The sequence below is a fragment of the Sardina pilchardus genome, chromosome 9, assembly GCF_963854185.1.
Source record: "Sardina pilchardus chromosome 9, fSarPil1.1, whole genome shotgun sequence".
Lineage (NCBI taxonomy): Eukaryota > Metazoa > Chordata > Actinopteri > Clupeiformes > Clupeidae > Sardina > Sardina pilchardus.
In genome coordinates this window covers 10,313,784-10,329,718 of record NC_085002.1, presented here as the reverse complement: position 1 = coordinate 10,329,718, position 15,935 = coordinate 10,313,784, and the positions used below count along the sequence as shown (strand labels likewise).

General features: G+C 46.7%; 1 protein-coding gene across 1 annotated transcript in view; it reads left to right on the top strand.

Moving 5' to 3' along the window:
• Positions 1-15,935, top strand: part of asic1b (acid-sensing (proton-gated) ion channel 1b) — a 187,149-nt gene that overhangs the window by 169,205 nt on the left and 2,009 nt on the right. The window contains exons 5-10 of the mRNA XM_062545691.1: positions 3,937-4,087; positions 5,805-5,861; positions 7,077-7,230; positions 9,946-10,037; positions 11,062-11,141; positions 14,002-14,103. Of these exons, the coding sequence (XP_062401675.1) occupies positions 3,937-4,087; positions 5,805-5,861; positions 7,077-7,230; positions 9,946-10,037; positions 11,062-11,141; positions 14,002-14,103 (636 nt within the window). The remainder of the gene's footprint in view (positions 1-3,936; positions 4,088-5,804; positions 5,862-7,076; positions 7,231-9,945; positions 10,038-11,061; positions 11,142-14,001; positions 14,104-15,935) is intronic.

The following is a 15,935-nucleotide window of genomic DNA, read 5'->3' as shown; positions in this document are numbered from 1 at the left end:
ATATCACAGTTGGTCTAACTAACTCCCAACAAAGCCTGTGAGTAAAGACAGCCTTATCCCCCCGGCTCCTACTTTGAGTGTGTGGAGACAGAGAGAGGATTTAGTCATTGATTAGTCTGTTTTACTAGGGAGAGGAGAGGAGAGGAGAGGAAAGGGGAGGGGAGGGGAGGGAGGGAGAGAGAGGAGAGGAGAGGAGAGAAGAGGAGATGAGAGGAGAGGGGAGGGCAGGGAACAAGAGAAGTGGAGAGGGGAGAAGAGGAGAGGAAAGGAAAGGAGAGGGGAGGGGAGGGGAGGGAATGACAGAAGAGGAGAGGAGAGGAGAGGGGAGGGGAGGAAGCAAAAGAAGAGGTACTCTCATTGGTCTACATACCATCCCTCTGCTCATCTGCATGGGTAGACACCTCTCTGGGAGCTGTGTGTGTCTGTGTGTCTGTGTGTGTCTGTGTGTTTCTGTGTGTGTCTGTGTGTCTGTGTGTTTCTGTGTGTGTCTGTGTCTCTGTGTGTAAGTGTGTGTGTGTGTGTGTGTGTGTGTGTGTGTGTGTGTGTGTGTGTCTGTGTGTGTGTACATGTCTCTGTGTGTGTGTGTGTGTGTGTGTGTGTGTGTGTGTACGTGTCTCTCTGTGTGTATTTGTGTGCATGTCTGCATGTAAAGATAGTTTTGTGCTAAATGTGCTTTTAACACATTTCCACTTCTCTTCTTTCTGCCACATTAGGTTTCCTCTGTTTGATCCATATAGGAGGACCACCCCCTCTCTCACACACACACACACACACTTTCTTTTCATCTCTCTCTTTCTCTCTCTATTTCTGTCTCAAGGGTGCATGGAGTCCGACACACACACACACACACACACACACACACAAACACACACATTATCTCTGTCTCTCTCTCTCTCACACACACACACACACACACACACACACATTCACACACACACACACACACACACACACACACACACACACACACACACACACACACATAAACACACACAGAAATGCCTGCAGCAAAGAGCTGCTACAAATTAGCTGCCATCAATTTGGAAGTTGCAGGTCACAGCCAAACACGCTTTAACTGTTTGCCAGTCCGCGGAAAAAGCCCCAGTTCTCACAGCCTGTCTCTTTCACACACATGCAGACACCCAAACACACACACACACACACACACACACACACACACACACACACACACACACACATATACTCAGAAACAGAAACACGAAACACATGAATGCACGCACACAGAAGAATGCAAGGACAGGCGTTTGGATAGTTTGCAACTTGTTTACCCCTGAAACCAATCCTCTGTGTGTCCAGAGTTTATTCAGAACACAGCTTTGACTTCACTAATTGGCTAAGAGCATGAAGTCTATCACCGGGGAAAAAAACCCTACTCCCTCTGTTTGTGTGTGTTTCTCTCTCCCTGTATGTGTGTGTGTGTGTGTGTGTGTGTGTGTGTGTGTGTGTGTGTGTGTGGGGGGGGGGGGGGGGGGCGGGGGTATATGGGGATAAAGGATGGGTGGGTAAAGCACAGTATGTCGGATGGTGATGAAAATGCCCAGTACTCTGGCTAGCTGCCATGCATGGGTACTGGCTGAACATAACTGGTGTCAGTGATGGAGCGTGACCACCAAGGCCAGGACATTTCCAGTCAATTTAGACATAACGGATATGCCTTGTCCTAACTGCATGTCTGCAGACTCAGACTTCAAAGTAAGGACAGTGAAAATGATACTGATGGAAACAAAGGAGAACAGCAGATGGGAGAGTCATAATGCACTTGAAGGGTGCATATTTTGGAACTATCGGTCTCATTAAATAGTCTTGTCAGTCAGTGACTGCATTTGCTCAGACTGGGTCCCTACTCCCTCTATTTCTGTTTGTGTGTGTTTCTCTCTCCCTGTATCTAAGTGTGTGTGTGTGTGTGTGTGTGTGTGTGTGTGTGTGTGTGCGCGCATGTGTGTTTCACTGTGTGAGCATACACTGTCCATTAGAGTATGGATTGGTTTGGGAGTATATCCCTGAGCTCTGCAGCAGTTTAGCAACTGAGATGCTGTGGTGACAGCCAGCAGAGTGCTTCTAAAGCCCCTTTCACATTCAGAAACGATACATTAGCGTTTAAGAAATAGCGGGTTCAGGGGATTTCGCAATGTGAAAGGTAGACGTGTTTTGGTCCCGGGGTTGTTTGAAGCCGGGTTCAGAGGCGAGTTATGGGAGGCGTTGCCTAGCAGCACGTCACACGCAATTTGGTAGTGAACAATGACGTTCGCATGCCTTACCTCGGAGATAAACTGATAAACACAACTGTCATGCTAGTGCTACGTGGTTTAGCTTCCAAATGATGTAGGGCCACTTGTTATGTTATTTGAATGCCAAATGATGTCCTTCTGTCTGTCGAAGTCATATTTTAGTGTGCCGATTGAGTCCTGAACAACTTCTGCTCTGACAGTTAGCTCGTTGGCTAGTTAGCTAGCATTAGGTAAACATTCTAAAAAGACGTGCTGGCAGCAGACGGTTTTGGTAACCTAGCAACAATAAACAATTGACCGAAGTGTTGAGAAAAGGAGGTTCAGGGAACTGGAACTCTCCGCGTAAAAAACGCGATTGTTGGACACAGCCATAGATATATGGACACAGCAAAGTTGTCTTGTCTCTTGTGTGTTTCCTGTATTTTAACCTCCTGCCTTGCCAAATACGTCATCAGTCACACACCCCTAATAGCGGGGTTGACCTCTGTGCCTTTCATATTCAACACGCCTCGGCTCTGATACTACCCCCCGAGACGGGTTCGATTGCCGAGGCGGGTTGACTCCCCACCCCGTGTCGTCAATGTGAAAGGAACAGCCTTAACGTTAAATTTGGCTGATTTAGCGTTAAATTCGGTGAATGTGAAAGGGGCTTAAGTCTGACCATAACCTTTCAAGTGTGTGTGTGTGTGTGTGTGTGTGTGTGTGTGTGCATGTCTTTGTACGTGTGTGTGTGAAAGAAAAAGAGAAAAAAAGATGGTGGCTTTGAGATGAACAGTGCAGCAGGCTCTAGTAGATAAGTGTTAATAGTGATGGATAATTAAAAGGTTTGTTCAAGTGAAGCTTTCAGCAATCCTCTTAAAAAATACCCTCAAGGATCCTCAAGATTGCATACCCAATTACTTCCTCTGATTGTGTCCGGATGTGTGTGTGTATGTGTGTGAGTGTGTGAGTGTGTGAGTGTGTGAGTGCGTGCGTGCGTGCGTGCATGCGTGCGTGCGTGCGTGTTTCTGGCTGTGTGCATGTGACATTCTGGATGTCTATGATGTCTATTTACAGTTACATTTCTTCATTTGGCAGACGTGTTTATCCAAAGTGACTTATAGCTTATATAATAACTAGGGCTGTCAAATTAACTGATTAATTTCGATTAATTAATTTTAGAAAAATTAACTGATTAAAAAAAATAACACAGATTAATCGATTGTGACCTTTGACCTCTAAGGTACCAAATCAATGCAAAGAAACAGTGTTGACATAAAGGCTCCAAGGCACTTTTGAATTTATTTCCTCAGCATATTAGGTCATATTATAGATTGTTATGGCCATTATTTGAACAGGGAAAGTAATGATAAAACAGTTTTTGAACTTTGTTCGCTAATGCTGAATATTCAATGATTTGTTTGAATTAAGATATCTAAAATGCTTTAACAGCAAACATTCTATATGCGATTAATTTAGATTAATTAATCACAGAGGATGTAATTAATTAGATTAAAAAATGTAATCGATTGACAGCCCTAATAATAACATGTAAGCTGTGTGTTCACTGGTGTGTGTGTGTGTGTGTGTGTGTGTCTGTATCTGTGTGTGTGTGTGTGTGTGTGTGTGTGTGTGTGTGTGTGTGTGTGTGTGTGTGTGTGTGTGTGTGTGTGTGTGTGTGTGTGTGTGTGTGCGTGTATTACTCTAGCTGACCTACCTGCCCCCTCCGTGGGGAGACTGCAAGTCCACTCCGATGGACTCCGACTTCTTCAGTTCCTACAGCATCACGGCCTGCCGCATCGACTGTGAGACACGCTACCTAGTGGAGAACTGCAACTGCCGCATGGTACACATGCCAGGTAGGAGCCTCACACACACACACACACACACACCACACACACTCACCACATAAACACTAACACAGAGACTAATACACACACACACACACACACACACAAGCACAGCCACATACACACACGCAATGTTGATGCGGCCTCAGCAAATTGGTCCCTGATGGAATCTGATCTGGGCTGAGTCTGATTATCTATTCTGCCTTCTCCATACTGTGACAACTTACTTGTGGCCCTTGCATATTAACAACCCCTTTTAATTAACGTTTGGTGAAATGAAGTGAATTTTTAAAAAAATATACATCTTTAAATGCACTGCAGGATAATTTACAGTAGCTCTGATGGAGCGTTCCAAAAGCAGAGCCTGGTCATGACGTAGGAAGAGGAGGTGCAGCCAAGTTTAGGCCATTATAATAAGCAATGATGCCTCTTCACAGCACTGTTGATACTGGCAAGGTCGAAAATGAAAACTCATATGCGAATGACAGACCATCGCATTACGATTAAGAGTATGACTGGCATCAAAGACGCCAGGAACAGACAAGGAATAGGAGAGCTAATGGCCATCAGAGAGAGATGAATGTATGGTGTGAGGAGCGGGGAAGTGGGTAGATGTTTGTAGCCAACTTTCTGTTCCCTCTCTCTCTCATTCTGAAAAAAAAGCTGTTCACTTAGCCAGTGTCAGTATGTGTTTGTATTAGCTGATACACAGAGGCACAGCCTCATTTGCCTCCACATTTCCCAGAGCCTTGTTTGTGTGCGATAGCGTTTCTCATAAAAAGGCAGATGACACAGTATTTAGTGCCAGTGGCTAAGCTAGCTGTGCATATTAATGGCGACGGCAATGTGGGGGTCATCCAGGGCTCTCTGAGGTGTCCTGCTGAGACCGCAGGACCACTTCCTGACCACAAATACATCTTCCTTATCACCCAGACGGGGGACAAAAAAAAGTCATGACCAGAGACGTTGGGCTAATAATCAAAATCCAAAGCTTGTTGTTGAAGTAGTCCCCTGTGTGTGTTGCTCAGAGAGATGGAGAGAGAGAGACAGAAAGAGAGAGAGAGGGAGGAAGAAAGAGAGAGAGGGAGAGAGAGGCCGCCATGTGAAACGGATGAAGACAATTAGGCGGTGAGATGGGATGAGCTGAGGGTCGAGAGGCCGGCTGCGGGCTGCCGCCAGACACCGTGACAGACAGCCACATTTCAATTAGCGTCCAGCCGCCTCACACGGCCATCAAACTCCCCTCTCTGTCTCTGGCCGTATCGGTTCAGCTCGGCAGCACACAGAGTTCTCTCCTCTTCATCCCTCGCTCTCTCTCTCTCTCCATCTCTCTCTCTCTCTTCATCTCTCTCATCCCTCTATTTGTCACTTTCTGCCAAACTTTCTTCTTCTTGTCTCTCTCTCTCTCTCTCTCTCTCTCTCTCTCTCTCTCTCTCTCTCTCTCTCTCTCTCTCTCTCTGTCTCATTCTCACCTCCTCTAGCCCTCACACCAAGCTATCATTTTTTTTTTTTTTTTTTTTTTTACAAAAGTTGCCCTTGTTTCCTTTTTTAGGATCCATAAAAAACTGAGCTGAACAAACCTGAACTTTCTTCTCATCACTTCTGCTTCTCTCTTCTCTCCACCCCTGCCAACCCTCCTCTCTTCCCTTCTCTTCACCCCTCTCTCTTTCTCTCTCTCTCTCTCTCTCTCTCTCTCTCTCTCTCTCCCTCTGTTCTCCTCTTCCAGGTGACGCCCCGTACTGTACCCCTGAGCAGTATAAGGAGTGTGCGGACCCTGCGCTGGGTAAGTCTGTGGCTGTGGACTCTTTATTTCCATTAAAAACTGCACTCTGCACTCTGAGAGCGCAGACCTCCGCCAAGAGAAAGCATAACCACCTCCTGGTTCCAGATGGTGATACAGATCCTTCCCAAAATGTAATGGGTTCTTCCTTGGGTCAGACCTTTCCTGAAAGTTTTATCAAAATCCATCCATAACTTTTTGAGTTGTCTTGCTAACAAACAGACACACAGACAAGCATTACAAACAAATCCCGATGAAAACATAACCTCCTTGGCGGAGGTAAAAACATGATGCCGCATAGGTCAGTCCATAAAGGAGGTCTAGTATAGGACACAGAGCAGAGTGTGTTGTGTGAGAGAGAACAGACACATGTCAACAAAGCACCACGTCTGCCCTCTCAACCAGAGAGTGGCTGACTGTGGGGGAGATCTGGCCCAGGTGTGGCCCAGGTCACGTGTGGCATGAGTCTAGCCTTCATGTGGGAATGGATCAGTGCACGGCAGTCATCTTAATTCTTGAGCATGTGTGGAAGCCGACAGGTGCTGATGTATGAGTGTAGGCATGTGTGTGTAGAGTGTCCCTTGGGTGTGTGTCAGGTCCGTAAAGCTGCTCTTCATTCAGCTCTTCCATCACCCTCTTCTCCTCTCTTCATCACCGCTCTGCTCCTGTCATGTCCCCCCGCCCCGCCAATACGCCTCCATATTTCAGTCTGTGTCTGTCTGCTCCACTCTCATCTGATCCAGCCTTTGTGATGATGGATGGTGATGGCCCTGTCTCGCCTCCTCTTCTCTCCTCTCCTCTTCTCTCTTTTCCTCTTCTCTCCTCTCCTCTCCTCTTCTCTTCTCTCTTTTCCTCTCCTCTCCTGTCCTCTTCTCTCCTCTCCTCTCCTCTCCTCTTCTCTTCTCTCATTTCCTCTCCTCTCATCTTCTCTTCACTTTTCTATTTTCCTCTCCTCTCATCCTCTCTTCTCTTTTCCTCTCCTCTCCTTTCTCCTCTTTTTCATTCCCCTCCTATCTTTCCTCTCATTTCTCTTCTCCTCTGCTTCGCCTCGCCTCTCCCCTCCTCTCTTTCCTCTCATTTTTCTCCTCTCCTTCTCCCATCTCCCCTCTTCTCCTCTCCACTCTCCTCTCCTCCCTCTCCTCCTCTCCTCCCTCTCCTCCTCTCCTCCACTCTCCCCCTCTCCCCCTCTCCTCACCTCTCCTCTCCTTCCCCTGGCAGACTTCCTGGTGGAGCGAGACAACGACTACTGCGTGTGCGAGACGCCCTGCAACATGACCCGCTTCGGGAAGGAGCTGTCCTTCGTCAAGATCCCCAGCAAGGCCTCTGCCAAGTACCTGGCCAAGAAGTTCAACAAGACGGAGCAGTACATCTCGTGAGTGCAGACGCGTGTGTCGGGGAGAGAAGCTAAATTCATCAGCGCTGATGGGAGCTGTCTCCTGAAAAGTGCCGAGGCAGTGAATAATGCAGAGATTTCATGTGTTTTCATATTATGCATATGGGCGTATGCGTGAGTGTGTGTCTGTGTGTGTTTGTGTTTGTGTGTGTGTGTGTGTGTGTATGTGTTTGTGTGTGTGTGTATGTGTGTGTGTCAGAACCACAAGCTCAAGGTCCATGTCCGGGTGGAGCATTCCTGGTTGTGTGTGTGTGTGTGTGTGTGTGTGTGTGTGTGACAGGTATTTCTCCATCTTTCTACACTAGCATACTCACTCGCTTGCTCACACCCGTGCGTGTCTCCGACTCCAGTGAGGTGTCAGACAGGATCAGCTCCACACCGAGGCGGGGGCGTAACAGCGCCAACTTCTGACGCTACCCCGACAAGCAATCAAAAGTTCTCCAGCATTCCAGATCCTTCCGGATCATCCTCTCCCAGATCAGTCTGTCTAAGGTTTCATAAGCAAAGCGTCTGTTTCTCGGAACAGAACAGAAAAGAAGGCTGTGTTCATGTCCCTGAAACCAGAAGGATAATGTTTACTCTCTGACAAAAGAGGACTTTGAGCAGGTTTTTGAAATACACAAGATTGCTTGTCAGTTCCAGGTTTCATTTTGGTTCCTGTCCCTTCCCTTTCATTTTGGCTTAATGGCCTCACTGATGTCTCCATCAGTGTAATGTGTGTCTGAGTCAGCCTGTGTGTGTGTGTGTGTGTGTGGAGGGGGGTTATGATTGCATATTTATGTGTATGCTCTAAAGGATATTTAATGTTCGAGTGTGTCTCATATTTAGATCTCAGAGATTTGCTAAAAGCTTTTCGTCATTTCACATAACTATGTCATACTTATGCTCTACTTTTCTGTGTGTGTGTGTGTGTGTGTGTGTGTGTGTGTGTGTGTGTGTGTGTGTGTGTGTGCGTGTGCGTGTGCATGTGCGAGTGTGTGTGGTGTGTGTCTACTTCAGAAGCATTTCGGAAGGATTTAATGTTGGGTACACATACTGGGACATCGGGTATGTGTGTACTCTGAGATGAATAGATGTTTGTGACTTCAAGAAAAAAACTCATCAGTCCCCCTCTCTCTCTCTCTCTCCCCCTGTCCCCCTCTCTCTCTCTCTCTCTCCTATGACTAAACACTCTTGGGTTGATTTTACAAATTCCCTCAGCAAATATTCCAGCTTTGCCTCTTAAATCTGCAGCTTGTTGAACCAATTACTTAAAGCGGCAAGCTGTAAAATCCTCTGATGGAAACAGCCCATATGTACGAGAGTAGCTGAGAGATTTTTTTTTTTTTTTTTTTTTACACTCACAGCTTCTGAAGCAGATAAAGTTGCCTTTTAACTATTGGCAGGACTTTGTGCGATTATTTTATTATGGTTACAGTGTGACCTGGATTTGGCAGAGCGGAACAGAGTCATTAGGAAATCTTTTAAAAACCATGATTACTTCTGTCCTCAGTCAGAAGTGGTTTATTTATGAGGCCAGGGCCGAGAGGAGAGTTTTGCTGTTCCGGCTCTATGCTCATTTGAGATTAGCCAAGTGCGCAGTGACCACTCATGCTGAAGATGTATCGTCCAGCCGAAATGACCCACCAGAGGTAATACAGGCAACTGAACAGTGAGGAAGTGGTAGTCAGACACACTATGGAAAACATCTCTCAACATAAAAGATGTTGGGAATAACAGAACATACAGTATATCTCAACAGAGATGTAAACACACAAGATGGCATCACCTCTGTCCTACCCCTTTTTTTCATTTCTAAAACAGATAGTTCAGTTACCGTGATTTTTCATAGTCTTACGTGCCTTCTAATATGACTGCGGCCTAGTTGTATTATATGGCAGTATATACATAGAATGATCCTATAACTCTTTGTAAGTATCAAGGCTTACTTGTTCTCCCCTAGGTTACTCAATCAGTGTTTAACAATGCAAGACGACTATGTCCACAGTCTGAGTTGTTTGAACATCAAGTGTGTGTGTGTGTGTGTGTGTGTGTGTGTGTGTGTGTGTGTGTGTGCGCGCACGCTCTAGCACTAGCGGTTGTTTTATTCCATTATCCTTTCATGGTACCTTCATTCCATTGCCCGGCAGATATTCAGTCAAATAAATAAATAACTGTATTATTTAATTAACTAAAAACAACACTCTGAAATGTTAAAACATTTTTATGCTGAAAAGCAGAGAAAACTGTGAGAAGCAAAAAGGTTATTGATGTGTATTCATGTGAGCATTGAAACCATTCACCACTCATTACAATGTAAGCCTCTGTGAGCTTCTCCGGCTCACACTTTTCAATAGAAAATAATGAATTCAGCCTCAGGCGCTCCTCCCGTCTCCATTAACTGTGGCACATCAGTGGAAAGGATGACCCGCGAATACGAAAACCGACAGAGACAAAGAATCAAACATCAACACACTCCTCTCTCCACTGATGATTCTGCCACAGTGAGATTTTTCTTTTGGGGATGGGGGGGAGGGTGAACGCTGGTTTGGCAACATCTGCTGTCTGTGTGAAGATGAAATGCTCCAGGGGGGAAGCAGGATGATGGAGAAGCCTAGTAGATCAATGTCTGAGGAACAGAGAACGCACCGATGCTATTGGATTTCAAATGTTTCGAAGAGGAAAATCTTTGAAACTTGTCCTCTGTCTCAACAGGGATAACATTTTGGTGCTGGATATCTTCTTCGAGGCGTTGAATTACGAAACAATCGAACAGAAGAAGGCCTACGAGTTAGCCGGGCTTCTAGGTATGGCACTTTATAATGTCTTTGAACTTGATAAAAGGATGTTTAACAGAACCTTGTTCAGTCGCTATTTGACCCATACATATTTGTTTGTGAAATCCTCTCTTATCCTCTTGCCCTGGTGGCATATCAGTCATCTCCTCTGCCCTGTACACTGTCAGCGCCACGCTGACGCAGAGCACTTCACGACACATTGACTTGTTATAATAGTGTACTGTATATATGGATAGATTCACAATCAGTGTTGTGCCTGACATTATGCACATATAAATGTCTATGTGCCTCAAAATGTGATTATTTCGGATCACTGTATTGGAAGCCCCAGGACAGCTGTAAAGAGAAGTGGAACAATCTTTCAGTCCTTTTCATCCTAAAATCGATGTTTCATTTTAAAACTTCACCATCACGTCAACACATCATATTAACACAATTTAACAGGAAGCAGAGGTCCTGGCCCTGCCTGCCCACCTCTCAGCTCATTTTCATCTCACTAGTCTGGCTCCTCAGCCGCCAGATGGCGGGTCAATTATCGACAAGAGAGGATACCGTTATGTTAGTAAATAGTGTTAAATGGTAGTAGCAACAGCTGCAAACACAAACAATTGCAGTTGGACAAGTGGTAGATTTATACTGCAAAGGTAAATACATTGTTTCCTGATCGTCAATGTGGTTTACTATCAGTTTGTAGAAGTTTGGCAAAGTAGAAAGTCGCATGTTTACTTAATACCATTCGCAAGATTCTAAGATTCTTGTGTGAGAAACTTTGTTTATTGCCTGACTTTGCACTTTGCCCACCATTTAAATGTGAATACAGCAGTATACTCAGTATATACAGGTTGTGTTCAGGTGAAGGGAAGATGAAAACACACGTACAGTATGATTAATAACACACATACAGTATGAGTAATAACACACATACAGTATGAGTAAGAACACACATACAGTATGAGTACGAACACACGTATAGTATGAGTAAGAACACACGTACAGTATGAGTAAGTCCTGACGTTCTGCATGTCTGCTGCAGGTGACATTGGTGGCCAGATGGGTCTCTTCATTGGGGCCAGCATTCTGACCATCCTGGAGCTGTTTGACTATCTCTACGAGGTAAGACCCCCCCCCCCCCCCCACACACACACACACACACACACACACACACACACACACACACTTGCTGTCACCTCTGCGCACCACCTCCGAGCTCTTCAGACATAATTACGTCCAATTCCAAGTGCTTCACTGTTCTCCGTTACCTGTTCTGCAGTTCTCAGACAATAACCATTTCTCTCCGTCTCCTCTGCTCTATTTATCGAGGATCTCTACAAATTACTGAGATTCTCTCTGTCACAAAGAAAATTATTTCTCTTGAAAGTCGACAGGAGAGAGAGATTCAGAGGGCGATTTTAGTCAAATTCTTATGACAAAGCAACAAGTAATAATTCAAGCTCAAGTTTAATTATAGTTACATGATGTTACAATACACTCAGCTTACATTATGTCCCATCAGTGATTTTTGCTTCACCATTCAATTCATATCTGGCAATCTAGATTACTTTAGCCACATAGCATGGCAGTCTTTTGTCCCAGAACTTTTGTGTTTTTGCGTTTGGTTCCCTGCAGGCGCGTCCTGGATTCCTAATGCTCTCACAGTCTGCAACAAGGCCAGATTGCTGTTTACATCTTAATTAACCGAATGCCTCTCCCGGCACGGTGCGCCGCTGTCCCTGAGACACAGTTTAAAATGATTGATGGTTCCTCATTTTCCGCCGTGCGGCCGGTGGCAGTCCATCAGGCACGTCGGCTCGGAGTCCGTGGCGTGGCGTCCTGGAGGCGCCATATAAGGAGCTTATGAGCTCAGAGTGAAAACATATATTTACCATCAGTCAGCAGGAACACAATCCAGCGCGCAGAAATGCAGATGCCGGAAGGTGCCGGAAGGGGTTTACGAGTCCGGTGGGGGAGGGAACAGCCAGACGTTGATGAATCGCGTGACGCGGCGTTTTCTCAACACCCCTGAGCACAGGCACAAAAACTCCCTCTGCCAACGCTCGTAAATACAGGAGCTCACACACACGGGCTCACGTGCCAGACGGACAACTGACCCTCTCAGTCACGCCTCAGAGCAGCGGAGGAGTTGATAGAAATGCTCCAGGTTTTGGGTATCAGTCCTGGAGTCTACTCCCCTCAGGGAGACTTTTAAACAGAGGAATTTAAAAAAGCTCTGCACTCCCACAGAGTCAATCAGCCAGGAAATATTGAAGGACGTGAATGAGAGCCATCCAATAACAGAAGACATCCAACACATCTTTGGTCAGTCTGTTCTACATTAGTGAAATATGTAGATAGAGGAGTTAAAGAGCTTACTCGGTCCTCAATCCTCCCACTGAACCATCCTGGCGACAAATATGGGGAGCTATCGACGAGAACTTCAGACACCAGCAGATGTCCAAAGGATCAATGCCGGATCGGTGCCAGATCCTGTTCCACAGCTGGTCCCTATCAGGGAGACGTGTTGATTGGAGGATTGAAGAGCTCGCTCATTCATAGTTCTCACTGAATCATTCAGGGAGACAGTGTGGACAGAGGAGAATGAGAATCAGCTCGTATCTGGGCCACATCAGGGCCACATCAGGGGCCATGCTCAGACGGGAGAGTAGAAGAGCTCTCTGAGAACCATAGCGCCACTGACTCACTGAGGCAGATGGCGTGTGGCACACAGAACGAGGCGTGACGGACTGAGTAATCTGGCGCGTGATTGATCGATCGGGTCTGAGCAGTCGGGGCCGTCCGAGGCGTCCGCCGTCTGCCGCGGCCGAGGCGCGATACCTGGCGAGATGCGACGCGCATGGCTGCCTCCGCTCCCTCGGCTCCCCTCCTCGCTCCTCGCTGCCGCCGCCGCCGCGCCCTGGAGGAAATGGAGTGGCGTTTAGCGTTTAGAGTGTTTCTCTGCTCTCGGGGCGCTTCACGCTCCACCAGTCGCAGGCGCCAAGCACCATCCGCAGGCCGAGCCCGCCGGGACTGTGAGGGGATGTGTTAACCGCGGGCTGAGAGAGAGAGAGAGAGGGAGTGAGTGGGAGAGAGAGAGAAGAGAGAGAGAGAGAAAAGAGAGAGGGGGGAGTGGGAGAGAGAGAAGGAGAGAGGGAGGTGAAGAAGGAGAGGGAGAGAGTGGAGAGGAGAGAGAGAGAAGGAGAGAGAGAGGGGAGGGGAAAGAGAGAAGGAGAGAGAGAGATAGAGAGAGAAGCCAAACGCACAGCAGCTCAGATACGGGTCCCATTCACGCGGCACAGGTCTCCCATGGAGCGGCACGCACACTCTCTCATATCCCAGATGCAGGCAGACAGCGGAGAGGAGCTCACGCCTGCTGCTGCTGGGCCCTTGGAGCTCCGCACATCTGCCAGCTGTCCCCACCCCAAGCACGGCAGACTGAAGGGCCCCCATTACTTTCTATTACTAACACACGCAACAAGACACTTAACTCTTCTGCTGCCACCGTGGCAATTATGCTTCAGCTGTTTCTGTACGGAAAACTATAGAAACAAAAGAGGAGGTAAATGTCAGTGTGTTGAGTATGCTGCACTCGTCGACGTTGGCGATAGTGTGAGGTCGGAGTGCTGTAGATATTCGGTCAGGTGAAGAGGGCAAGAGGAGAAAATGAGATATAGAGCGCATGAAGTGTGTGCGGTGTGTGTGTGTGTGTGGGGGGGGGGGTGCGGAGTGAGATTGTGGTTAGCAGCTGCACACACTCCGTGTCACTTTCAGCTGCAGGGAGAATGTCACAGCACACACAGTATCTGCACGCGTGAAATGTCACTCTGCTGCATCGAGATCACATCTTTCCGTCTCATTGTCGAACCCTGTGTTTAACCGGCTGTGCCATATGGATTTTTTTGAGCACCCAGAGAGCAATGGCCACATCCATCCACCCCTGCGCTTTGTGTCATGTGTCTTCTGTCTGTCTGTTTTACAGGTGATCAAGTACAAGCTTTGCCGCTGCAGCAAAGCCAAACACAAACGCAGCAACAACAACGACCGCGGAGCCGTGCTGAGCCTGGACGATGTGAAGCGTCACGTCAGTAACTATCACTGTCACCGAGTATATGTGCTGGGGCAAATATCAGTGACTATCATTGGCACTGAGTATATGTGCTGGGGCAAATATCAGTGACTATCACTGGCACCGAGTATATGTGCTGGGGCAAATATCAGAGACTATCACTGGCACTGAGTATATGTGCTGGGGCAAATATCAGTGACTATCACTGGCACTGAGTATATGTGCTGGGGCAAATATCAGTGACTATCACTGGCACTGAGAATATGTGCTGGGGCAAATATCAGAGACTATCACTGGCACTGAGAATATGTGCTGGGGCAAATATCAGAGACTATCACTGGCACTGAGAATATGTGCTGGGGCAAATATCAGTGACTATCACTGGCACTGAGAATACTGTATGTGCTGGGGCAAATACCAGTGACTATCACTGGCACTGGGGCTGAAAGAGAGAAAATGTCAGTGATCTGATGGATCTCATCACTTGCACTGAGAGTAATCAGGCTTGGACAGGAGTTTCAGTGATGTGTCTCATCAGTAAATATCACTGATTAGATGGATTTTGATTGATGGAACGAGAACTCGCAATGACTATGACCACTGAGTAGTTTGAGAAAAAGAGACATTTTTGGTGATTTATTTCATTAACAAAGACAAGTCACAGCAGATATATGCCTTAACAAAGGAGAGATTTTGATAGTAATTATATGAAGTATGCTATATGCATATGTTCAAGTAATTAAGGGTCGCAGTGTGTCATCACACTCTGATTAAAGTATACGTTGCGCTGCCACTGACAGAACGATTGAAAGTGCCGCACCAGTAATTGTGGTCACGGAAGTAGAGAGATTGTAATTGACTGATATGGCTGCCATGATGAGAAGTTGTTCAGATGTTGGTGGCCAGATTTCAGTTAGGTCTTTGGTCTTAACGTTGATTTAAATGAAAAACTATTTCAGCCTTGCAGCTGGTTGAAAAGGCCACACAGCCAGCTTATGGACAGGAGAGAGGAGAGGAGAGGAGAGGAGAGGGGGACATGAAAAGCATGAGAGAGAGAGAGAGAGAGCAATCACAGATGGAGGAAAGAGAGTGAGAGTGGTGTTACAATCAGGGCCTGGGGGAGAAAAGACTGTGTGTGTGTGTGTGTGGGTGGGGGGTTGACAGCTCTCTTATTTAAAGTGTAAATGGAAGAAGCTCAGGCTAATTGGAAGGCATAGGGGAGAGCCAGCAGATGGGCTGATGTTGTCAATCCCCCCCCCCCCCCCCCCCCCCCCCTCTCAGGCTTGCTCTCTTCCTGTCTCGTTGCTTATTCCTCTCAGCCCCTTTTTCTACATTTAATCCTCAAATCATTTATTCTTCCTGTCACCTCAGCCACGCTTGTTACGATGGCTCCACGAGGCTCCTCTCTCCTCCTGGTGTCCGTTACACAAAATGTCATGATTATCCATGTTCACGCCATCATGGATCCCTCTCTCCTGTTTAATGCACTCTTCCGTCAAGCTCTCAATTCTTTCTAAATTCACCCATCTCCTTTCTCCTCTTATTCGTCTGTCCTTTCTCATCCTCCGTTTCTTGTTTTATTCATCTGTCCTTTCTCGTCCTCTTTTTCTTCTCTTACTCATCTGTCCTTTCTCATTCTCTTTTCGCACCTCTCTTGAATGTGCAATCTCAAGCAGTCACTTGGCCATGAAATGATATTCATCTCAAATGAATGCATGGGTGCAGATGGGCATACATTTGGTCAGTGGCAGGGCTTTAGGCCAGAGGGTACGGCAAGTGATCATAGGTGTTGGTCTCCAGTTGATAATGGTTTGATTGGTTCCATTTGTTGATTAGTGTTTTGTTGA